This window comes from Dysidea avara, chromosome 2 (assembly GCF_963678975.1).
Source record: "Dysidea avara chromosome 2, odDysAvar1.4, whole genome shotgun sequence".
In the NCBI taxonomy this organism is placed as follows: Eukaryota; Metazoa; Porifera; class Demospongiae; order Dictyoceratida; family Dysideidae; genus Dysidea; species Dysidea avara.
The window spans coordinates 29,298,793-29,325,297 of record NC_089273.1 but is presented as its reverse complement, the minus strand read 5'-3'; the positions used below and the strand labels follow the sequence as shown (position 1 = coordinate 29,325,297).

General features: G+C 37.9%; 1 protein-coding gene and 1 long non-coding RNA gene across 2 annotated transcripts in view; one reads left to right on the top strand and one right to left on the bottom strand.

Annotated features, from left to right (window-relative positions):
• LOC136247984 (uncharacterized) overlaps positions 1–26,505 on the top strand; it is a 197,965-nt gene that overhangs the window by 169,633 nt on the left and 1,827 nt on the right. Inside the window, exon 11 of the mRNA XM_066039802.1 lies at positions 24,897–25,217. Coding sequence (XP_065895874.1) covers positions 24,897–25,217 — 321 coding nt within the window. The remainder of the gene's footprint in view (positions 1–24,896; positions 25,218–26,505) is intronic.
• Positions 12,652–17,618, bottom strand: LOC136247041 (uncharacterized). Its single transcript, XR_010697035.1, has 9 exons — positions 17,506–17,618; positions 17,269–17,448; positions 13,916–15,075; positions 13,589–13,688; positions 13,480–13,538; positions 13,395–13,424; positions 13,013–13,073; positions 12,855–12,967; positions 12,652–12,791 (listed from the first exon to the last, which is right to left on the bottom strand). It is a non-coding gene; the product is annotated as an uncharacterized lncRNA (long non-coding RNA).

Genomic DNA, 26,505 nt, shown 5'->3' with positions numbered 1-26,505 from the left:
TAGAGAGATCAGCTAGAAGAAATTACCTTGTAGAGAGTTCAGCTACAAAGAAGCCATCATTTAGAAAGTTCAGCTTCAAACAAATCACCCTGTAGAGAGATCAGCTAGAAGAAGTTACCTTGCAGAGAGTTCAGCTATAAAGAAACCAACATGTAGAGAATTCAGCTGCAAAGAAATCACCCTGTATAAAATTCTGCCATGAACAAATTGCCCTGTAGAAAGATCAGTTAGAAGAAGTTACCTTGTAGAGAGTTCAGCTACAAAGAAACCATTCTGAAAAGAACTCAGCTGCAAACAAATCACCTGTACAGAATTCAGTTACAAACAAATCACCCTGTAGAGAGATCAGCTAGAAGGAATTACTTTGTAGAGAGTTCAGCTACAAAGAAACCACCATGTAGAGAGTTCAGCTGCAAAGAAATCACCCTGTAGAAAATGCAGCCACAAACAAATTGCCCTGTAGAAAGATCAGTTAGAAGAAGTTACCTTGTAGATAGTTCAGCTACAAACAGATCTCCCTGTAGAGAGATCAGCTAGAAGAAATTACCTTGTAGAGAGTTTAGCTACAAAGAAACCACCATGTAGAGAGTTCAGCTGCAAAGAAATCACCCTGTAGAAAATGCAGCCACAAACAAATTGCCCTGTAGAAAGATCAGTTAGAAGAAGTTACCTTTTAGAGAGTTCAGCTACAAAGAAACCGCCCTGTAGAGGGATCAGCTAGAAGAAGTTACCTTGTAGATCATTCAGCTACAAACAAATCACCCTGTAGAGAGATCAGCTAGAAGAAATTTCCTTGTAGAGAGTTCAGCTACAAAGAAACCACCATGTATAGAGTTCAGCTGCAAAGAAATCACCCTGTAGAAAGTTCTTCCAGAAACAAATTGCCCTGTAGAAAGATCAGTTATAAGAAGTTACCTTTTAGAGAGTTCAGCTACAAAGTAACCATTCTGTAAAGTGCTCAGCTGCAAACAAATCACCTGTACAGAATTCAGATAGGAACAAATCATCCTGTAGATAGATCAGCTAGAAGAAGTTACCATGTAGATAGTTCAGCTATAAACAAATCTCCCTGTAGAGAGATCAGCTAGAAGAAATTACCTTGTAGAGAGTTCAGCTACAAAGAAACCATCATTTAGAAAGTTCAGCTTCAAACAAATCACCTGTAGAGAGTTCAGCTACAAACAAATCTCCCAGTAGAGAGATCTGCTAGAAGAGGTTACCTTGTAGATAGTTCAGCTACAAACAAATCTCCCTGTAGAGAGATCAGCTAGAAGAAATTACCTTGTAGATCATAGTTCAGCTACAAACAAATCACCCTGTGGAAAGATCAGTTAGAAGAAGTTACTTTTTAGAGAGTTCAGCTACAAAGAAACAGTGAAGAGCTCAGCTGCAAACAAATCACCTGTACAGAATTCAGCTATGAACAAATCATCCTGTAGAGAGATCAGCTAGAAGAAGTTACCTTGTAGATAGTAACAAATCTCCCTGTAGAGAGATCAGCTAGAAGAAATTACCAAGTAGAGAGTTCAGCTACAAACAAATCTCCCTGTAGAGAGATCAGCTAGAAGAAATTACCTTGTAGATCATAGTTCAGCTACAAACAAATCACCCTGTGGAAAGATCAGTTAGAAGAAGTTACTTTTTAGAAAGTTCAGCTTCAAACAAATCGCCTGTAGAGAGTTCAGCTACAAACAAATCTCCCAGTAGAGAGATCTGCTAGAAGAGGTTACCTTGTAGATAGTTCAGCTACAAACAAATCTCCCTGTAGAGAGATCAGCTAGAAGAAATTACCTTGTAGATCATAGTTCAGCTACAAACAAATCACCCTGTGGAAAGATCAGTTAGAAGAAGTTATTTTTTAGAGAATTCAGCTACAAAGAAACAGTGAAGAGCTCAGCTGCAAACAAATCACCTGTACAGAATTCAGCTATGAACAAATCATCCTGTAGAGAGATCAGCTAGAAGAAGTTACCTTGTAGATAGTAACAAATCTCCCTGTAGAGAGATCAGCTAGAAGAAATTACCTTGTAGAGAGTTCAGCTACAAAGAAACCGCCCTGAAGAGAGATCAGCTAGAAGAAGTTACCTTGTAGATCATTCAGCTACAAACAAATCACCCTGTAGAGAGGTCAGCTAGAAGAAGTTACCTTGTAGATAGTTCAGCTACAAACAAATCTCCCTGTAGAGAGATCAGCTAGAAGAAGTTACCTTGTAGATCATTCAGCTACAAACAAATCACCCTGTAGAGAGATCAGCTAGAAGAAGTTACCTTGTAGATAGTTCAGCTACAAACAAATCTCCCTGTAGAGAGATCAGCTAGAAGAAATTACCTTGCAGAGAGTTCAGCTACAAAGAAACCATCATTTAGAAAGTTCAGCTTCAAACAAATCACCTGTAGAGAGTTCAGATACAAACAAATCTCCCAGTAGAGAGATCTGCTAGAAGAAGTTACCTTGTAGATAGTTAAGCTACAAACAAATCTCCCTGTAGAGAGATCAGCTAGAAGAAATTACCTTGCAGAGAGTTCAGCTACAAAGAAACCATCATTTAGAAAGCTCAGCTTCAAACAAATCTCCCTGTAGAGAGATCAGCTAGAAGAAGTTACCTTGTAGAGAGTGAAGCTACAAACAAATCATCCTATTGAAATATCAGCTAGAAGAAGTCACCTTGTAGAAAGTTCAGTTACAAAGAAACCACCATGTAGAGAGTTCAGCTACAAAATAGCCACCTTGTAGAGACATCAGCTAGAAAAGTTACCTTGTAGAGAGTTCATCTACAAACAAATCTCCCGGTAGAGAGATCAGCTAGAAGAAACTACCGTGTAGAGAGTTCAGCTACAAACAAACCATTCTGTAAAGAGCTCAGCTGCAAACAAATCACCTGTACAGAATTCAGCTTCAAACAAATCTCCCTGTAGAGAGATCAGCTAGAAGATATTACCTTGTAGATAGTTCAGCTACAAACAAATCACCCTGTAGAAAGATCAGTTAGAAGAAGTTACCTTTTAGACAGTTCAGCTATATACAAAGAAACCATTCTGTAAAGAGCTCAGCTGCAAACAAATCACCTGTACAGAATTCAGCTACAAACAAATTACCTGTAGAGAGTTCAGCTACAAACAAATCTCTCTGTAGAGAGATCAGCTAGAAGAAGTTAGCTTGTAGAGAATGAAGCTACAAACAAATCACCCTATTGAAAGATCAGCTAGAAGAAGTCACCTTGTAGAAAGTTCAGTTACAAAAAGAAACCACCATGTAGAGAGTTCAGCTACAAACTAGTCACCTTGTAGAGACATCAGCTAGAAAAGTTACCTTGTAGAGAGTTCAGCTACAAAGAAACCATTTTGTAAAAAGCTCAGCTGCAAACAAATTCCTGTGCAGAATTCAGCTACAAACAAATCACCCTGTAGAGAGATCAGCTAGAAGAAATTACCTTGTAGATCATAGTTCAGCTACAAACAAATCACCCTGTAGAAAGATCAGTTAGAAGAAGTTACTTTTTAGAGAGTTCAGCTACAAAGAAACCGTAAAGAGCTCAGCTGCAAACAAATCACCTGTACAGAATTCAGCTACAAACAAATCACCCTGTAGAGAGATCAGCTAGAAGAAGTTACCATGTAGATAGTTCAGCTACAAACAAATCTCCCTGTAGAGAGATCAGCTAGAAGAAATTACCTTGTAGAGAGTTCAGCTACAAAGAAACCATCATTTAGAAAGTTCAGCTTCAAACAAATCACCTGTAGAGAGTTCAGCTACAAACAAATCTCCCTGTAGAGAGATATGCTAGAAGAGGTTACCTTGTAGATAGTTCAGCTACAAACAAATCTCCCTGTAGAGAGATCAGCTAGAAGAAATTACCTTGTAGATCATAGTTCAGCTACAAACAAATCACCCTGTGGAAAGATCAGTTAGAAGAAGTTACTTTTTAGAGAGTTCAGCTACAAAGAAACAGTGAAGAGCTCAGCTGCAAACAAATCACCTGTACAGAATTCAGCTATGAACAAATCATCCTGTAGAGAGATCAGCTAGAAGAAGTTACCTTGTAGATAGTAACAAATCTCCCTGTAGAGAGATCAGCTAGAAGAAATTACCAAGTAGAGAGTTCAGCTACAAACAAATCTCCCTGTAGAGAGATCAGCTAGAAGAAGTTACCTTGTAGATAGTTCAACTACAAACAAATCTCCCTGTAGAGAGATCAGCTACAAGAAATTACCTTGTAGAGAGTTCAGCTACAAAGAAACCACCATGCAGAGAGTTCAGCTGCAAAGAAATCATCCTGTAGAAAATTCTGCCAGAAACAAATTGCCCTGTAGAAAGATCAGTTATAAGAAGTTACCTTTTAGAGAGTTCAGCTACAACGAAACCATTCTGTAAAGAGCTCAGTTGCAAACAATTCACCTGTACAGAATTCAGCTATGAACAAATCATCCTGTAGAGAGATTAGCTAGAAGAAGTTACCTTGTAGATAGTAACAAATCTACCTGTAGAGAGATCAGCTAGAAGAAATTACCTTGTAGAGAGTTCATCTACAAAGAAACCATCATTTAGAAAGTTCAGCTTCAAACAAATCACCTGTAGAGAGTTCAGCTGCAAACAAATCTCCCAGTAGAGAGATCAGCTAGAAGAAGTTACCTTGTAGATAGTTCAGCTACAAACAAATCTCCATGTAGAGAGATCAGCTAGAAGAAATTACCTTGTAGAGAGTTCAGCTACAAAGAAGCCATCATTTAGAAAGTTCAGCTTCAAACATATCACCCTGTAGAGAGATCAGCTATAAGAAGTTACCTTGTAGAAAGTTCAGCTATAAAGAAACCACCACGTAGAGAATTCAGCTGCAAAGAAATCACCCTGTATAAAATTCTGCCATGAACAAATTGCCCTGTAGAAAGATCAGTTAGAAGAAGTTACCTTGTAGAGAGTTCAGCTACAAAGAAACCATTCGGTAAAGAACTCAGCTGCAAACAAATCACCTGTACAGAATTCAGTTACAAATAAATCACCCTGTAGAGAGATCAGCTAGAAGAAATTACTTTGTAGAGAGTTCAGCTACAAAGAAACCACCATGTAGAGAGTTAGGCTGCAAAGAAATCACCCTGTAGAAAATGCAGCCACAAACAAATTGCCCTGTAGAAAGATCAGTTAGAAGAAGTTACCTTTAAGAGAGTTCAGCTACAAAGAAACCGCCCTGTAGAGAGATCAGCTAGAAGAAGTTACTTTTGTAGATCATACAGCTACAAACAAATCACCCTGTAGAGAGATCAGCTATAAGAAATTACCTTGTAGATAGTTCAGCTACAAACAAATCTCCCTGTAGAGAGATCAGCTAGAAGAAGTTACCTTGTAGAGAGTTCAGCTACAAAGAAACCATTCGGTAAAGAACTCAGCTGCAAACAAATCACCTGTACAGAATTCAGTTACAAATAAATCACCCTGTAGAGAGATCAGCTAGAAGAAATTACTTTGTAGAGAGTTCAGCTACAAAGAAACCACCATGTAGAGAGTTAGGCTGCAAAGAAATCACCCTGTAGAAAATGCAGCCACAAACAAATTGCCCTGTAGAAAGATCAGTTAGAAGAAGTTACCTTTAAGAGAGTTCAGCTACAAAGAAACCGCCCTGTAGAGAGATCAGCTAGAAGAAGTTACTTTTGTAGATCATACAGCTACAAACAAATCACCCTGTAGAGAGATCAGCTATAAGAAATTACCTTGTAGATAGTTCAGCTACAAACAAATCTCCCTGTAGAGAGATCAGCTAGAAGAAGTTACCTTGTAGAGAGTTCAGCTATAAAGAAACCACCATGTAGAGAATTCAGCTGCAAAGAAATCACCCTGTATAAAATTCTGCCATGAACAAATTGCCCTGTAGAAAGATCAGTTAGAAGAAGTTACCTTGTAGAGAGTTCAGCTACAAAGAAACCATTCTGAAAAGAACTCAGCTGCAAACAAATCACCTGTACAGAATTCAGTTACAAACAAATCACCCTGTAGAGAGATCAGCTAGAAGGAATTACTTTGTAGAGAGTTCAGCTACAAAGAAACCACCATGTAGAGAGTTCAGCTGCAAAGAAATCACCCTGTAGAAAATGCAGCCACAAACAAATTGCCCTGTAGAAAGATCAGTTAGAAGAAGTTACCTTTTAGAGAGTTCAGCTACAAAGAAACCGCCCTGTAGAGGGATCAGCTAGAAGAAGTTACCTTGTAGATCATTCAGCTACAAACAAATCACCCTGTAGAGAGATCAGCTAGAAGAAATTACCTTGTAGAGAGTTCAGCTACAAAGAAACCACCATGTATAGAGTTCAGCTGCAAAGAAATCACCCTGTAGAAAGTTCTTCCAGAAACAAATTGCCCTGTAGAAAGATCAGTTATAAGAAGTTACCTTTTAGAGAGTTCAGCTACAAAGTAACCATTCTGTAAAGTGCTCAGCTGCAAACAAATCACCTGTACAGAATTCAGCTAGGAACAAATCATCCTGTAGATAGATCAGCTAGAAGAAGTTACCATGTAGATAGTTCAGCTACAAACAAATCTCCCTGTAGAGAGATCAGCTAGAAGAAATTACCTTGTAGAGAGTTCAGCTACAAAGAAACCATCATTTAGAAAGTTCAGCTTCAAACAAATCACCTGTAGAGAGTTCAGCTACAAACAAATCTCCCAGTAGAGAGATATGCTAGAAGAGGTTACCTTGTAGATAGTTCAGCTACAAACAAATCTCCCTGTAGAGAGATCAGCTAGAAGAAATTACCTTGTAGATCATAGTTCAGCTACAAACAAATCACCCTGTGGAAAGATCAGTTAGAAGAAGTTACTTTTTAGAGAGTTCAGCTACAAAGAAACAGTGAAGAGCTCAGCTGCAAACAAATCACCTGTACAGAATTCAGCTATGAACAAATCATCCTATAGAGAGATCAGCTAGAAGAAGTTACCTTGTAGATAGTAACAAATCTCCTTGTAGAGAGATCAGCTAGAAGAAATTACCAAGTAGAGAGTTCAGCTACAAACAAATCTCCCTGTAGAGAGATCAGCTAGAAGAAATTACCTTGTAGATCATAGTTCAGCTACAAACAAATCACCCTGTGGAAAGATCAGTTAGAAGAAGTTACTTTTTAGAAAGTTCAACTTCAAACAAATCGCCTGTAGAGAGTTCAGCTACAAACAAATCTCCCAGTAGAGAGTTCTGCTAGAAGAGGTTACCTTGTAGATAGTTCAGCTACAAACACATCTCCCTGTAGAGAGATCAGCTAGAAGAAATTACCTTGTAGATCATAGTTCAGCTACAAACAAATCACCCTGTGGAAAGATCAGTTAGAAGAAGTTACCTTGTAGAGAGTTCAGCTACAAAGAAACCGCCCTGTAGAGAGATCAGCTAGAAGAAGTTACCTTGTAGATCATTCAGCTACAAACAAATCACCCTGTAGAGAGATCAGCTAGAAGAAGTTACCTTGTAGATAGTTCAGCTACAAACAAATCTCCCTGTAGAGAGATCAGCTAGAAGAAGTTACCTTGTAGATCATTCAGCTATAAACAAATCACCATGTAGAGAGATCAGCTAGAAGAAGTTACCTTGTAGATAGTTCAGCTACAAGCAAATCTCCCTGTAGAGAGATAAGCTAGAAGAAATTACCTTGTAGAGAGTTCAGCTACAAAGAAACCATCATTTAGAAAGTTCAGCTTCAAACAAATCACCTGTAGAGAGTTCAGATACAAACAAATCTCCCAGTAGAGAGATCTGCTAGAAGAAGTTACCTTGTAGATAGTTAAGCTACAAACAAATCTCCCTGTAGAGAGATCAGCTAGAAGAAATTACCTTGCAGAGAGTTCAGCTACAAAGAAACCATCATTTAGAAAGCTCAGCTTCAAACAAATCTCCCTGTAGAGAGATCAGCTAGAAGAAGTTACCTTGTAGAGAGTGAAGCTACAAACAAATCATCCTATTGAAATATCAGCTAGAAGAAGTCACCTTGTAGAAAGTTCAGTTACAAAGAAACCACCATGTAGAGAGTTCAGCTACAAAATAGCCACCTTGTAGAGACATCAGCTAGAAAAGTTACCTTGTAGAGAGTTCATCTACAAACAAATCTCCCGGTAGAGAGATCAGCTAGAAGAAATTACCTTGTAGAGAGTTCAGCTACAAACAAACCATTCTGTAAAGAGCTCAGCTGCAAACAAATCACCTGTACAGAATTCAGCTTCAAACAAATCTCCCTGTAGAGAGATCAGCTAGAAGATATTACCTTGTAGATAGTTCAGCTACAAACAAATCACCCTGTAGAAAGATCAGTTAGAAGAAGTTACCTTTTAGACAGTTCAGCTATATACAAAGAAACCATTCTGTAAAGAGCTCAGCTGCAAACAAATCACCTGTACAGAATTCAGCTACAAACAAATCACCTGTAGAGAGTTCAGCTACAAACAAATCTCTCTGTAGAGAGATCAGCTAGAAGAAGTTAGCTTGTAGAGATATGAAGCTACAAACAAATCACCCTATTGAAAGATCAGCTAGAAGAAGTCACCTTGTAGAAAGTTCAGTTACAAAAAGAAACCACCATGTAGAGAGTTCAGCTACAAACTAGTCACCTTGTAGAGACATCAGCTAGAAAAGTTACCTTGTAGAGAGTTCAGCTACAAAGAAACCATTTTGTAAAAAGCTCAGCTGCAAACAAATTCCTGTGCAGAATTCAGCTACAAACAAATCACCCTGTAGAGAGATCAGCTAGAAGAAATTACCTTGTAGATCATAGTTCAGCTACAAACAAATCACCCTGTAGAAAGATCAGTTAGAAGAAGTTACTTTTTAGAGAGTTCAGCTACAAAGAAACCGTAAAGAGCTCAGCTGCAAACAAATCACCTGTACAGAATTCAGCTACAAACAAATCACCCTGTAGAGAGATCAGCTAGAAGAAGTTAACTTGTAGATAGTTCAGCTACAAACAAATCTCCCTGTAGAGAGGTCAGCTAGAAGAAATTACCTTGTAGAGAGTTCAGCTACAAAGAAACCATCATTTAGAAAGTTCAGCTTCAAACAAATCACCTGTAGAGAGTTCAGCTACAAACAAATCTCCCTGTAGAGAGATCAGCTAGAAGAAGGTACCTTGTAGATAGTTCAGCTACAAACAAATTTCCCTGTAGAGAGATCAGCTAGAAGAAATTACCTTGTAGAGAGTTCAGCTACAAAGAAACCATCATGTAGAGAGTTCAGCTGCAAAGAAATCACCACTGCCCATATTTCAAGGCAATAGCTCTTTCCAATCTGAAGTAATCAATTGTCAAAGTTGGCAAATTGGATGTGTGGAAGGCCCCTTTTCGCAAATCCGGTCACATATGTTGTTGTAGACCTTCAGTGCTGGTCACTGTAAAGTGTTAATAATAATAATAATAATATGTATTATATGTGACCGGATTTACGAAAAAGGGTCTTCCACACACATCCAATTCTATGAACTTGAATGACCATACCTTTGTGCTCAAAGAAGATACTAACCTGAAATTTTGTTCATGTATTAACCTATGTTGTTACTCATCACTGTCCAAATTTCAAGGCAATACTATTTTCCTATCTGACATTATGAACTACCAAAGTTCGTAAATTGGATGTTTGCGGAAGACCCCTTTTCGCAAATCCGGTCACATATATATAATTTGTACATTTACTGATAAAATATTTAAAGTACATCTACTTCATTTTTTCTTTTTCCTGTAGTAAAGAAAAAAAAGCATACAGTAGGTTAAAAAAGTCCCAAAGCTTGCCATAGGCCGGCTTTGGGGTATACAAATACAAAAAGAAATGAAATCTAATCCAAAACAGCCAAGCTGTAAAAAAAGTGTGCGGCCCTCAGAAAGGCTATGATGAAAAAAGATGTGAAATCCAAGGTGGCGGCCAAAAAATGGCTGTGATGGTATGTTAATGGTAAAAATTTTAATAACGACAATTCAGGTAAATTCACCTGAATTGTCGTTATTAAAATTTTCAAGTTAACAATTTGCAGCCAGTATCAGGGATTTAACTGCATGCAATTCTGAAGCTTGTACATCTTATACTAGTGTATCTTCTTCAAGTCTTTGAGTATAATCATTTTGTACCTATCTTAGTATGTATAGTTTAAATACACTAGCAACCAATAATTGAAAGCACTTGAATTATTACTGCCAGTTATATTATTATGAACTCTTGTTACTACACATAGCTATTCTAAGTTTGTTGCAACTACCAGTGGTGTAGCCAGGAAAATTCTTTACCGAGGCAAAGTTTATACACAGACCTAATTGAGAGGGCTCAACTGATTCACAAATTCTTCAAGAGTAGGTGGTACAGCATTTGCAGATTGACTATCTGATTGGATGGAAGAAAGACTCTGAGCATTTCTCTACATGCCATAAGTAATGCTCCAGTTTAGTTAATGCTACAGTATAGCAACTATGCTTCAATTACAGTATTAGACTAGTTTAATTGCATTCAACACAACTTACTTCGGACACATTTTGATTGGTCAGGTTACCCATGGACTGCAACAGAGGTCATAGTCATGCATACTATACTTTTTATTGATCTAATGTGATGTTTAAGTCAGACAGTTTCTCTTTCATGTGATGCTCAACTGCATGTACAAAGCATGTCAAGATAGGGAGTCTGAGGGCATGCTCCCTCAAGGAAAATTTTTGAAAATATATGCTTTGAAATAGCATGTGGAAGCTATATTTTTGATTGTAATTGCTAATGCATATGATATGCATGATCAATTAGCTCAATGCAACTGCAGAGAAATTAAGGGGCCCTGGGCAAAGAGTTAAAGTGGGGCCCCAGATGAAAGGAGGTTTCCATTCTAAATTACAACTTCACCCAAGCTGTAAGTTGAAGACCAAAAAAAAAAAGGTCATGACCTGCTAACAGTGACAATAGCTACCCCTCACCAACCATATCTCCTTATCTATAAATTTACTACACTGCTCCTCTGAAGAATACTGTGAGGAGCAGTATATGGGGCCTTCTGGGGCCCCTTTCAGGCTGGGGCCCGGGGAAAAATGCCCCAGTTGCCCCCCCCCACCCCCCTCCTGTGGGCGGCCCTGTCAACTGAGTAGATGAAAAGTGATCCAGCACTGTGTCACCATGGGCTCCAGCCTGCAGCCATGGATTCTATTGTGTGTGGTACAGTAATGCTGTCTAGTAACGTTTGAGTAGAAAATCCGGGGTGCCAAAACTCTGCAGGCCTGCTCAACCTGTTGTTGAGCATTGTTACAGAGGCAGCTGCCTCGGTTGCCTCAATGGTAGCTACGCCACTGACTACTTATATGATTACATAATTTATGTGTAATATGGAATGCTTCATATAATGGTTATTAATTAATCTGGCAAAACTGCTTATGAGCATCTTGAAAACTAAGTGACTAGACACAGAAACTGAGAATTATTATGGAATAATAAGTTAGATACAAGAATAAAAAAAAGAATAATAGGAGAAAATTTTGAGAAATACTGGAAAGAATAATAAGTAAAATTTTGAGCACATTAGGCTCAGGCCTAGCTAAGATGCTGCATCCAAAAACCTTCACAGAAACACAGTACCTCTTGGGAAGAAAATCACCTTTATGGAATGGTCTTACTCTATTCAACATTTAATAATGGCATTAAAGCAAGAAAACATTTGCAGGCAGCTGAATGTAGACTTTTTAATCAAAGCCCATATTAATTTTTTTTGTCTCCCATCCTGCTCACATGCATGCCCACCTGCCTGTTTCACTGACCACAGTCCCAACGCTAGAGGCAAAACAAAGCAGCGCATGGCCACCATTTTACTCCACAGCAATAACTCACTGGTGGGATGTGTCTTTTATAGTTCCAATGAATGCCTGCCTTCTGTGCTTTGCCATTCCTTTTCACATCAATTAAATGTCATCTTCTTCATGCCAGGAAACCACACCAAGTCTTAATTTCTGTATCAAGACTCACGGTAGTGAGGCACACGACCAAGAAACTATGAAGTGTGCCCAATTGAAAGATGCATGGCCACTACTGTGAGTTATTTACATGTAGGAATGGTTTTGCAATATTAGCCCTGGATTATGCAATATTTCTCAATGGATTTGTATTGCGTTACATGATAAAAAAATCTTTAGGAATCGTCATCATCGTCTTGCGACCTTGTTAAAATAAAAAGTAGGCCTCGCTAAAATAAAAAAATAGGCGTAGTTACACATATTTCACTTTGTTTCTCTACTTTATGTTACACCTACTGTCACGTTATACCAGTAAACATAGCCGTGTTTGTACAGTCTGTATAGCACTGGCATTATCTAATTCTGATTTGTCCATGCGCGAATTTTCTTTGATCAAACCTCTAATCCCTACAATAACTTTTAAAGACACGATGTGGACACAAACCTTCCTATCTTATAAACAAGTTGTGAAAGTGTCAAGAATGTAAGTTCCCTAGGGAAGGCGTTTCAAGCATAAATCTTTTAGACCCTATTTAGTGCCATGCACCACACTGTGTATTACAATCGCTTCCATCTTTGTAACTTATCACTACAACGAATTACGAATCGAATGTGGAGTAAATAAAAACTTCTGGTAGTCTTCAAACAAGCTGAACACATAGAAATACCCATCCCATGCTGATGCAGTGACATGCACCCCAGCGACAAGTAGTTGTGGTTTTGATCATGCTTGCTAATTAATACACATAAACATCACATATTAATTTTTTCTGATAATGACATCTGACATACAGCAAGATAGTGATGTTAACCATTCACGACGTCCATAATGTCACTACAGTCCAAATCTGATAATTGAGAACTACAAATTTAAAAAGAACACAAAACAATTGAAATAATATTATTCCTTTGTACATCAACTGACCTGAAATTCACAACACTGAGTTCCTGCCCAAGCTATACTAGTTGATAAACCTCTATGACCAGATGGCCTGCAAAATCCCAACAAGCAAGCATTTAGTACGATACACCTAAAATCTGGATACCGGATAATAATACTATAAGGATGACATGTCAACTGACCGTGATATTAGTTTGTTCCCACATAACAGTACGCCTTGTAGTAGATCCTGGAAATTCAGACCTGAGATAATACATTTTAGTATGTAGATTGACCTAAAAATTTATGACATTCTTGATGTCACTACGGTCTACGTACACTTGACAATTGAGAACTACAAATACAACACATAAAACTACTGCAATACGATTGCTCTGTACACCGAAATTCAGGACACTCTTTTTGATATGAGTTCCTGTATGGTCTCAAGTTATGCATGACTACACGCAATTGCTAGTGGGTACCCAGATCACCCTACAATAATCAACAAGTGGGCAATAAATACAATATGCCAAAAATCTGGGTACTGGAAAATATCTTTATAAGCACGACATGTAAACTGACCGGGTTATTAGTTTCATCACACCCCTGGTCCTGGAAATTCAGAAATAATAAACAACTATATTCCTTAGTACGTACATAGACTGACCTAGAAATTCACAACACCTTTGATGTCAGTACAGTCCATGTACAGTTGACAATTGAGAACTATAAAAAGAATACATAAGATAATACAATTCCTCTCTATGTAAACTGACCTGAAATTCAGGCTTCCTACCCCTGGTCCCAGTTATGTATGTACCATGACCATGCACATCGAACTGTTACTGGGTGAATTGCATAGTATGACCAGATTACCTGTAAAAAACAAAAGGCGGGCATTAAATACAACATACCTAAAATCTATGCCACTTTTACACAAATGATATGTTTGGGGATTTACAAGTTGGCTGATGATGTACCTTACTACACAGTGTCCTGATTACAGAGGTTTCACTGTACACAAATTCAGCAACAGCATTTAGACCAGTATGCAGTGTGAATGAGTACGTATTTTTGTACATGCATCATGTATGTTAACTTACTTAATTCTTCCACCTACAGTCCTGGGACTTCTGATGATGTATAAATTGGCAAGTGACAACTGAGAGATATTTGGTTGGTACCATGTCGACATTCCCTCCATGAGATAATTCCAAGCTGGCATTTGCTGTTACTCAAGTTGGTACCATCAGAAGTTTTCAGCTTGGTCTCGGTGAATTTGCACTAGTGGGGTACTAGTGCACACATCTAACTTGAAACCAATTATAATCATATATCAATACATGCGGTTAATCAGTGTGAGGTGATATGTGGCACTTTACTAGTTTCTTCACTCCTCCTTTCGTTACGGAACCTCCACTCCTCGTTTCGTTACTGAACCTCCACTGGCCATGGCTCCCCTTTTACGTAACTGAACCTCCACGATGTTCTGGGTATAGTATTCTCAACACTATACAAAGTACGTGTCACTACTCCATTGAAATCTAGTTACAATTAATGTTTATCTTCGTGCTTCTCTCTCAAGACATGTACTGCCATCATGAATTAATAAACCGTGTATCACATGTGTTCACTTGAGGTGTTACAAGGACTTTCCAAGAGATTTCCACTAAAAAGTTCACATGATATCAGGTGGAACTTGTTCTTAGTTCTGGCTCTACAATGTGGTATGCGTACTTTTGTGCACTGCTGAAATTTTTTTTGTGCGATGGCTTGACAGGACTTGATGATGAGCGGGAAATAACTGTGATGGTCAGTAGAGCAAATAATTCCCATCCCTAGCTTATGCACCTACATCTACTGTTTATTGCTGATACATCAGAGTAAAGGTGAAAGTGGTAACTAAGGCTCAATCCTTTACTATATTTATATATTATGGCTACTGAACTGAAAGCAACTAGTATCTATAGGAAGTCTGGGGTATGCTCCCTTGGAAAGTGTAAATAGCTACTGCACCTTTTAGTTTCAATTGCTTCATCTACGAATAGTTTGAAATTTTTGGTTAATTCCAGGAAAAATGTGGTGATAGTGGCTGTAGTCTCATGTACTGGTATTATACTACGTACTCTGATGCTATTGTGGTATACTTTGTCCATGGTAATACTGTTCCATCCTAGGTTCCATCTCCCCAAGTTTTGTTTGATGATTAAGAGTCCTCTATTTCTTTCTCTGCTGCTCCAATACTGAAGCTATGACCACAACGCTAAAATGGTTATAATATGTGACCGGATTTGCGAAAAGGTACCTTTCCCACACATTTGATATATATACCAGCTAACAAAATGATGTAACACTTGACTCCTTATACTGATTAGCTTGCTCTAAGTATCACAATGTAGCCAGATACTGTAGCTACATTCACTGAAAGTTTTAAACAATTATATGCCATGATCAAACGTTACGAAGCTTTAAAGGTCAAAAATGGGTCACATTTTGTGTGTGAAAAGGTACATTTTTGCAAATCCGGTCATATATTATGATAATAACAATTACAATTAAGAGTGTGCAATGGACTCTTATTATGCATGGGCTCTTAATAATAATGTGACAGGTTGCATACAATACATCTGCTCAGTATAAATATGCTTGAAGCATTTACCACAGATATGAGATATTGTAATAGTTTGTAAATAGTAAGTAAGTAAAGGTAGATATACTAGTAGAATAGTCGGTTTCCTCTACTTTGCTTCAAAATTTTCATTGTAATGAAACAGTCAGTAGTATGTGTGCTTTTTTATGTTAAACAAGATGACAGTAATCAATAGGTGCATGTTGGACTCTCCAAGATACGTAATATACGTTTTGATTCTTGTTTTCTTTTTCAAATTTTTACCAATTTATTTTTCCCCAGTGAGTCTATCACTGACACAAATGAGTGATATCCACCCCAAAAAACACCTTTGCTATACAAAAGGCACGTCCAAGGAACCACAAGCACTTGTAACCCTATGTAAAACAGCTCAGTTGTAGAGGAAGACCTCATAAATGTAAAAATAATGGGTAACTTAAAGACCTGATATCTGAAGCGGCCAAGAACTAATCTTACTATCATTACCAAAGTTTCATTTAAGAACACCTTGGCTGTAAAACAGATGTACCCATGAAAGTAAACGTCACTGGCAATTGAAACAGCTGATATCTGAAGCAGCCCAGGAATGAATGTTGATATGTATATAATTGCAATTAATAAAAAAAAGTGACATTAAAACTTTTATGGTTCAGCTGTGTTCATATTCGCTCTTGCTGCATCCTAAATTAATTTCTTTTAACTCTAATTGGCTGGTAATTTGGCTGCCTTTTTTTGCTCTATACACTGACTATTGAAAAAGGCGGACAAATTACCAGCCAATTAGAGTTAAAATAACTTAATTTAGGATGCAGCAAGATTAAATATAGAACACAGCTGATCCATAAAAGTTTCAATGTTACTTTTTTTATTAATTGCAATTATATACATATCAACATTCATTCTTGGGCTACTTCAGATATCATTGTCAGTTACTTTTACTTTCGTGGGTACACCTGTTTTACAGCCAAGGTGATCTTGCGTGGAATGAAACTTTGGTAATGATAGTAAGATTAGTTCTTGGCTGCTTCAGATATCAGGTATTTAAGTTACCCGTTATTTTTACTTTTATGAGGTCTTCCTCTACAACTGAGCTGTTTTACATAGGGTTACAAGCACTTGTGGTTTCTTGGACGCACCTTTTTTTATAGTGAAAATGTTTTTGGGGTGGATTGACACGTTCTTTAAAGGAGTGTATTCAGATTCCACAAACCATTTGAGGTGCTTAATGGACATGTCCATGGTACTATTCAGTAGCAGCTAAACTGCGTTTATAAAAAGATTACAATTGACTATGCCCCCTTAAACAATCAGAACATGCTACCGCATTTCTAATAATTGGTGCCGAGGCCATACCCTTCAACAGTTTAGTTATGTAGAAGACAAGGTATTGTACCATGTCCCCAAGCTTAATCTACTTTAAAGTACTGAGACACTGTAATGCAGCAGTCACAATCACACATGTATTTTTAATGGTGTTGATATTTATCCAGTCATTGCAATTCAGGGCCTGCCTTAGCATTCTTGAGGCCCTAAGCAAAGCTAAACTGGAGGCCCCCCCTAAAAGCATAGTACTGCCCATTTATAGGGCCTTCAATATCGATTTATATGCTTGTTATGCAAATAGCATGGACTGCATGGAGCTACGCTAGCTATACGTATGTATGGCTGTTGTTTTTGCACCTTAATGCTATTCTAGCAGTGTTTATGTAAACTATACATGTATCTTCCCAGCTCTATTATAGCCTTCCCTAGCACCGTACGTATGGCAGTCTCGTTCTAGCTTTTCTGCTGATCTTGAGACCTTTACGTTCGAAGAATCAGCACTACCTCGAGAGTCAGTCGCCTGATCATCTTCATCATGAACGATGCTTTACTGCAATCTTCCATCAATGTAGATACTACAACAGCACTCAGTTGTACCAAATCAGAGGGTGCAACGGGAAGGATGCACCAAAGGATAGTCCTAGTCAAGAAAGTGGCAAATGGGCGGAAATGGCAGACAACAATCTACAACAAGTCATAACTAATTTGGTGTAAACAGTTTCAAAGTAATCTATAACTCACGTGTAGTTGGTCACGGTACAAATAGACATCAAGAAATCACGTCCCAGGACTCTCTGGATCGTCTAAACTGGTCACTGCACTGTCCTCCATTTATTATTTTTCAAATACTTATGATCACGTGATTAGAAATATATTGCTGCACGAGTTGCAGTATGGTTTTGTTATTGTGATGATGTAAGTGCTTGTTTTTATAAGTGACGTGGATATTCATAGTCTGGGAATACCTAGAACTGGTCTCTGGTAGCTATATGGCTGCATAGAAGAATCCGAAGTGTGGCTGTATGAATAACATTTTAACATATGAATTTATAGATGTACATGCAATCTGAAGCCTGAGGCCCCTTTTTGGAGCTCGGAGGCCCCCTCAGGCCTGAGGCCCTAGGCAGGCTGCCTACCCTGCCTAAGGTTAAGGCCGGTTCTGTTGCGATTCTAAAAAATAACTTAGAAAATACAAGAAATGGTATAAGAAAAGGAAAAATAAAGGTGGTGAAACTGGGAATTGAGTTACCAAACCTCAGAAGGTTCGAGTACTACGTCCTATCACTGTACCACTGCTACTTGCTGGAAACTCTTGTTTTGCGCTCTTTTAAAATTTTAACCCATTCCTTAAACCTAACTGTAGCTTAACAGTTACAGTTACAAACAATTTTGTAATCATTAGTCCTAATTGTGCATCCTAGGAGCACTGTTCCTAATCCTAGGAGTGTTTTTCCTAATCCTAGGTGCACTGTTCCTAATCCTACAAGCATGCTTATTAACCATATAGGAACAAATTCCTAATATTCATACAACAAATGACTGGCTAAATAAAAAAAGTGCACTGTGACTGCATACTGACCAGCTAAATGTATCTAATCAAAAACAGCCAAGCTGTAAAAAAAGGTGCGGCCCCCGTAAAGGCCATGGTGAAAAAAGATGTGAAATCCAAGGTGGCGGCCAAGAAATGGCTGTGATGGTAGGTTAATGGTTACATTTTAATAACAACAATTCAGGTGAATTTGGTGCCAAGACCAAGCGGCACAAAATTCACCTGAATTGCCGTTATTAAAATGTAACCATTAACCTACCATCACAGCCATTTCTTGGCCGCCACCTTGGATTTCACATCTTTTTTCACCATGGCCTTTACGGGGGCCGCACCTTTTTTTACAGCTTGGCTGTTTTTGATTAGATATCACTTCTTTTTGTATTTGTATACTGCAAAGCCGGCCTATGGCTGGCTTTGGGGCTTTTTTAACCCATGTGTTTTTTTCTTTACCACAGGAAGAAGAAAAGAACTTAAAGAAGAATTTTAGTACTTCAATTATTTTTGATTTTATTAGTAATTATACAAATTATATACATATATTTATTACATGCTCATTATTCCCCACAGGAATTTTTTTGCAGCTGATCTCTCTACTGGGTGACTTGAAATGTAGCTGAACTATATACAGGATGGTTTCTTTGTAGCTGAACTCTCTGTAACAGGTGATTTGTTTGCAGCTAAACTCTCTACATGGTGGTGTCTTTATAGCCGAACTCTCTACATGATGGTTTCTTTGTAGCTGAACTCTCTATAAGGTGACTTCGTCTAGCTGAACTCTCTACAGGGTGATTTTTTTGTAGCTGAACTCTCTGCAGGGTGATTTGTTTGCAGCTGAACTCTCTACATGATGGTTTCTTTGTAGCTGAACTCTCTACAAGGTGACTTCGTCCAGTTGATCTCTCTACAGGGTGATTTGTTTCTAGCTGAACTCTCTACAGGTGAATTGTTTGCAGCTAAACTCTCTACATGGTGGTTTCTTTGTAGCTGAACTCTCTACAAGGTAACTTCTTCTCTACAGGATGATTTGTTGTAGTTGAATTCTCTACTAGGTGGTTTGTATGAGGCTGAACTCTCTACATGGCGGTTTCTTTGTAGCTGAACTCTCTACAGAGTGATTTGTTTGCAGCTGAACTCTCTACATGATGGTTTCTTTGTAACTGAACACTCTACAAGGTGACTTCTTCTAGCATGATCTTTCTACAGGGTGAATTGTTGTAGCTGAACTATCTACAAGGTAACTTCTTCTAGCTGATCTCTATACAGGGTGATTTGTTTATAGTTGAATTCTGTACAGGTAGTTTCTTTGTAGCTGAACTCTGTACATGATGGTTTCTTTGTAGCTAAACTCTTTACAAGGTGACTTCTTCTAGCTGAACTCTCTATGGGGTAATTTCTTTGTAGCTGAACTCTCTATATGATGGTTTCTTTGTAAATGAACTCTCTACAAGGTGAATTCTTCTACCTGATCTCTCTACAGGGTGATTTGTTTGTAACTGAACTCTGTACAAGTGCGTTTTTGTGGGTGATCTCACTGCAGGTTGATTTGTTTGTAGCTGAACTCACTAAAGGGTGATTTTGCTTGTAGCTGAACTGCTTGCATTGTATCTAGTTTCTAGCTGATCACTCTACAGGGTGATTTGTTTGTAGCTGATCTCTCTACAAGTTGATTTGTGTGTAGCTGATCTCTCTGCAGGTTGATTAATTTGCAGCCGATCTCTCTACAAGGTAATTTTTTTGTAGTTGAACTGTCTGTAAAGTGATTTATTTGTTCTGCAGGTTGATTTGTTTTAGTTGAACTCTCTACAGGGTGATTTACTTGTAGCTGAACTCCTTACATTGTGTCTAGTTTCTAGCTGATCTCTCTACAGGGTGATTTGTTTGTAGCTGATCTCTCTACAAGTTGATTTGTGTGTAGCTGATCTTTCTACTGGTTGATTTTTTTGTAGCTGAACTCTGTACAAGGTGCTTTTTTGTAGCTAAACTGTCTATAAAGTGATTTATTTGTAGCTGATCTCTCTGCAGGTTGATTTGTTTTAGCTGAACTCTCTACAGGGTGATTTACTTGTAGCTGAACTCCTTACATTGTGACTAGTTTCTAGCTGATCTCTCTACAGGGGGATTTGTTTGTAGCTGATCTCTCTACAAGTTGATTTGTGTGTAGCTGATCTTTCTACTGGTTGATTTTTTTGTAGCTGAACTCTGTACAAGGTGCTTTTTTGTAGGTGATCTCACTGCAGGTTGATTTGTTTGTAGCTGAACTCACTAAAGGGTGATTTGCTTGTAGCTGAACTCCTTACATTCTGTCCAGTTTCTAGCTGATCTCTCTACAGAGTGATTTGTTTGTAGCTGAACTCTCTATAAGGTGATTTATTTGTAGCTGAACTCCTTACATTGTGTGTAGTTTCTAGCTGATCTCTCTACAGGGTGATTTGTTTGTAATTGATCTCTCTACAAGTTGATTTGTGTGTAGCTGATCTCTCTGCAGGTTGATTTGTTTGTAGCCGATCTCTCTACAGGGTAATTTGTTTGTAGCTGAACTCTCTATAAGGTGATTTGTTTGTAGTTGATCTCTCTGCAGGTTGATTTGTTTTAGCTGAACTCTCTACAGGCTGATTTGTTTGTAGCCGATCTCTCTACAGGGTAATTTGTTTGTAGCTGAACTCTCTACAAGTTGATTTGTGTGTAGCTGATCTCTCTGCAGGTTGATTTGTTTGTAGCCGATCTCTCTACAGGGCAATTTGTTTGTAGTTGATCTCTCTACAGGGTGATTTTTTTGTAGCTGACCTCTCTTCAGGATGATTTGTTTCTAGCTGATCTCTCTACAGGGTGATTTTTTGTAGCTGACCTCTCTTCAGGGTGATTTGTTTCTAGCTGATTGCTCTACAGGTCGATTTGTTTGTAGATGAACTCTCTACAGGGTAATTTGCTTGTAGCTGAACTCCTTACTTTGTGTCTAGTTTGTAGCTGATCTCTCTACAGGGTGATTTGTTTGTAGCTGAACTCCTTACATTGTGTGTAGTTTCTAGCTGATCTCTCTACAGGGTGATTTGTTTGTAGCTGATCTCTCTACAAGTTGATTTGTGTGTATATAGCTGATCTCTCTGCAGGTTGATTTGTTTGTAGCCGATCTCTCTACAGGTAATCTGTTTGTAGCTGAACTCTCTATAAGGTGATTTGTTTGTAGCTGATCTCTCTGCAGGTTGATTTGTTTTAGCTGAACTCTCTACAGGGTGATTGCTTGTAGCTGAACTCCTTACATTGTGTCTAGTTTCTAGCTGATGTCTCTACAGGGTGATTTTTTGTAGCTGAACTCTCTTCAGGGTGGTTTGTTTCTAGCTGATCTCTCTACAGGTAGATTTGTGTTGATTTGTTCATTGCTGATTGCTCTAAAGGTAATTGATTTGGTTGCAGTTGAACACCCTGCAAAGTGTTTTGTTTGTAGCTGATCACTCTAAAGGGTAATTTGTTTGTAGCTGAACTCTCTCCACAGTGACTTGTGTGCAGCTGAATTCTGTGTAACTGAATTCTCTAGAGAGTGACTTAATTGTAGCTGAATTCTCTACACAGTGCATGACTTGTTTATAGCTGAACTTTCTTCAGTGTGACTTGTAATGTTCTGAATCTCTATAGTGGTATATTTGCTTAACTCTCCACATGGTGACTGTCTTCTTGCTGAACTGTCTATAAGATTAACTGTTTGCAGCTGAACTCCTTACAGAATAACTTGTAATGTAATAAAATTCTATAATGGAGTAAATAAATTAGCCGAATGCTCTATTAGGGTGACTGTTCTATTAGAGTATCTCGATCTCGCATTTGCTACACGGAGTTGGCTTTCGAATCATAACTCAGTGGTTTGTAATCCGATTCTTCTGTACTACTGCAAGGACTTTCTATGAAGATTATTCCAGCTATACACCGATTTTCAGCTCATTGCTCTGAGCGGTTTGCCTAGTAGGCGTGAAAACTAATACTTTTTTATTCATAAAAATCGATCGCGTAATTGTGACACAGGTTGGGTTTTGTGTCATATCTCCGTGGTCTTTATCTCGATTCCTTTCAAACCACCAAAAGGCACTCCTACGATGGTTACTCCATCTACATAGCAATTTTCAACTCATTCCATGAAGCGGTTTACCCTGTAGGCGTGACAACAAATTGATCTTGTTTTACGCGAATAATCGGTCATAACTCCTGAACCATTCATCGGATTTGTACCAAATTTGATGCTAGGATTCGCCTTTGGACTCCCTTTCTGTGTGCCAAATTTCAAGGCAATCGGAGTACGCGTTTGCTTGTTATAGCAATTTTTGCAAGTGTGCGAAAAGACGAAGAAGAAGAAGAAAAAAAAAACGAAGAAAATAAAACGAAACTTTGGCAGCTCGTATCTCGGAAATGGCTAGAGCGATTTCCTTCAAATTTGGAATGTAGACTCCCTTGGCTGGCGGGCAACTGTGTAGCAAATTTGGTTCCAATCAGATAAGTGATTACCGAGATACAAAGGTGTGAAAATGACGTTTTCGTTCTTCCTGTCAATATACTCACGGGTGTGGCGCGCCGGCTTCTTTGGCCGTACGACACACTACCGTGTGTCTTGATAATACATGTTTATGCTGTAACAAAAACTAATAATATTATAGATTTTTTAAACTAGTGCATTAGAAATAATATTATTAATTTAAAAATGAAGTAGAGTTCAGTGCCAAAAAGTATTGAAACAAGATAATAATGTGATCTGCTCTGAAAAAACCATGCAGTCATAAAGCCCTGCTGTTAAATTTTGATTACTGTTCTCAAGTTTAATAACTTTCTCACTGAATACGATAACTAAGTTAAATTTTTACCACTTATGTAAAAAGTTCTGGAATATTACAGATTTGTAGCTAGCTTATACAAAAATGGTGATACACAATCATATTTTTGGGCTATAAGACTAGTTTTGTCAGCCTCAGTCACATAATGATGATGGTAGTTATAAGGCAAATCCTTACTTGACATTGTAGCAAATTGTTCAAATTACCCACTTTGGCATTGAGAAGATGGTAAAAATGCCAGGATATTGTCACATTGCTACAATGCCAAGTAGGGATTTTCCTCATAGGTACTATCAACTATTGTTTCATTGCTTTTTATCGCTGAAACCCTACTTCATTGTTAAATTGTGACTATATCTGCAAAAACAGGGAACGTGGCCACATACTACACCCTGTCACACAACAGACATATCTCAGTACTAGAACAGACTATTTTGTATTCTGTAACATGTATCAGTATAGCCTATTAAATGTTGAATAATTAAGTGTTAAAAAGTTATGAGTCATGAAAGTTTGATAAAATAGTCACATTTTGTGTGCCTACATGGTTTACACTATGATCTATTTAGGTATCACATAATATTGTTATATCCACAAAGCATGGCAACTGAGGCATGAATTGATTTGTTCATAATTATAAGTATAATATATAGCACTGAAGCATATGTAATACGTTATGTAATACGTATAAAATTTTTGTGCTGCCTAATTGTCTGGATAGTGTAGTAGAGGCCACACACCACTGGTAACCCATGCTCAATAACATCATTTCTGTTGCTATTAAACTTATCATACTGTATCTGATTCACATGGTACCGTAACCCATCTTGCTCCACCACTAAATCTATATAGCATCATGCATTGAAACTGATTATTTAAAAAATTTAGAAAGCCTCTTAAATAAGGACACCTCCATGTAAAGGACATATGTGACCTGATCTTGGAAAACCTACCTTTTTGGCACATTGGCCAATTTTCTGTTTTATAGCTTAAATAAGGTACTGGGTACTCATCTATCTTATGGTAATGTATTGAGTTCTGTGAGTGATTAAGGGTGAGAAATGGTGACAAATCACTTTGTTTACCAATAATTCCGTTTTTACCATCTAGAATACTTTAAAAGACATTTCTGATAGTTTAATGAAGTGTTCTTGGTACATTTCTGCAATTAAATCTTATGTATTATTGTCTAAGACTAAGTTTTAGCCATTCCAGCACCTGAACAAATCACCCAATTTGTAAGTTAATTGTTGTCCCACGCATGTGAAATTACTACATGGTCTGATATAATCATCCATATCTCCTAAGAAAAGGAAGCTGTTGGTGTGAAACTTCACAGCAAGAAGATTTAATAGTTGCTTTATTGAAATGTGCAAAAAAAATTAATATTGAAAAAATTGTTGAAATTATCAATTGAGTTTTCCCAAAAAGTTTGCTTGTGCCCAAAAGGTAGGTTTTCCAAGATCCGGTCACGTATTTCATTTCCCCAATAGCATCCATCTTAGAGAGCTTCCACTGTACTTCACGAGAGCATACATTTAGCTATGTAGATTGTAGCTAAACATTCAACAACAAGAATTTTAAAATGCACCACTGTATATGCTGGGTTTTTGCAGATCCAGTGACATATGCAAGTTATATACGAATAAACTAATAATTGGTGTTGTGTAATTGAATACTATAGCCATGCGCTATACATCTGTTTACTATTCAAAAGGCTATCATTTCTTTGTGTAAATCTATAATGTTGTTGTTTTACCTGTTTTTAGACTGTATTTGTTAAAGCATGTATTGCCAAAGTTCACCGAGATGCAGGAAGTGGAGATGAAAGCCTTTCAAAAATCAATGAAGCCTTACATCTGTATGAGCACCCAATGAGAAGATCAAAATTCAGAAAACATCTAGAGAGGCACCCTCGATATGTCTCAATGTGCACCACAAAAGGAGTAGTCCACATGGATGCATTTCAGAAAAATCCCAACATGATGCAACATGGGCAAGAAGCAAAGGCTGCTTTTCAGAAAGCACTTCATTTGTTGAAGCAACATAAATCTCCATCATTTTTACAAGAAGTAGGAGTTAGGTGCCACCTAGGGGTGGGGACTATTCTACGGAACGGAACGGAACGGAACGGAACGGAACGGAACGATGGACTAAACCACGGAACGGAACGCTTTCTCAAACTGAAGCTTGCAACTTACCATTGCTGAAACTTCCCTTATAAGTTAGCAGTGGCATCTCCAGTGGGTGGTTAAACATAAGATAAAAAGAATTAACGGATCGATTGTGGGTTTTTGTTGTTTGTCATTAGTAACGAAGTATTATTGTGGGATGAGCTGTATCAGTGATGTTCATCCATACGGAAGGGAACTTTATGTGAGCTGTTTTTCTTATTTAGACTTTAGAAAACAGTCTGGGCCGGTCTTTCAAGTCATAAATCAGTGTATAAATAAAGCAAGCAGGAAGATACTGGTAACAGGAAAGAGCCAAAACTTGAAGAATTTTGTGCAGTGTGTGAGGAGCAAATATTTTGGCAGACCGCAAGGAGGGTATATTCTGCAAACATCACTGAAGTGTATGCATGGAGTTATTTATATATTAACAGCTGGTGCAGTGGACTAATGCCGTATTCAATAGTGAGCTGATTTTATCTGTTGCACAATTCAAGGATGTGTCTGACTGCTAGCCTTGAATCAGGCTAAATGTCAAAACTCCAAGATCAGCCAAATCTCTATTATAAGCCACATGTGAAACCATGCCCGTAGCCACCAGGCAAACGTGATTTGGACCAGGATGTGTGTGTAATTTCAATGTATCTAGTCAGACCTGAAATGGAACACTTACATTAATTACATACCACCTAAGAATCCTAGGATTTCTTAAGTGTAACATTTCACATGCTTCACTTCAAACAAAACAGGTTAAATTTGTTCGTCTATTTTCAAGTGATTCCCAGTCCAGCTGGTCCATGAAATTACAATGGGATCACATGTATTTGTTACAGTGTGGGCTGTCCTGTGTTCGATCTACTCTAGAGTTGAGATTTCAAGGTAGACTCACTGCCAATTTACTGACACTAGTACTGTTGTAGCATGTTTAAGTGGAGGACAAATGAAATAGTAATGCTAGATTATTTATGTATAGAAATTTTTCATAATGAAATTGATATCCCATTTTGATTTGTACTTCCACTTTGCAACATATTCAAGAGCAAGAAGCTACCACACTTAATCTCCAACCACTGTCATTAATTAACCAAGATCTCCTAGTCTGTAATTCACCTTACTGTAGTGATTTTATTGATTCATCTGTATGCTTTCTTCATTTCCTTTGAAGTTGTACCAAGAGTTCATAATAAGGTGGGGAGTGTCTAACTTG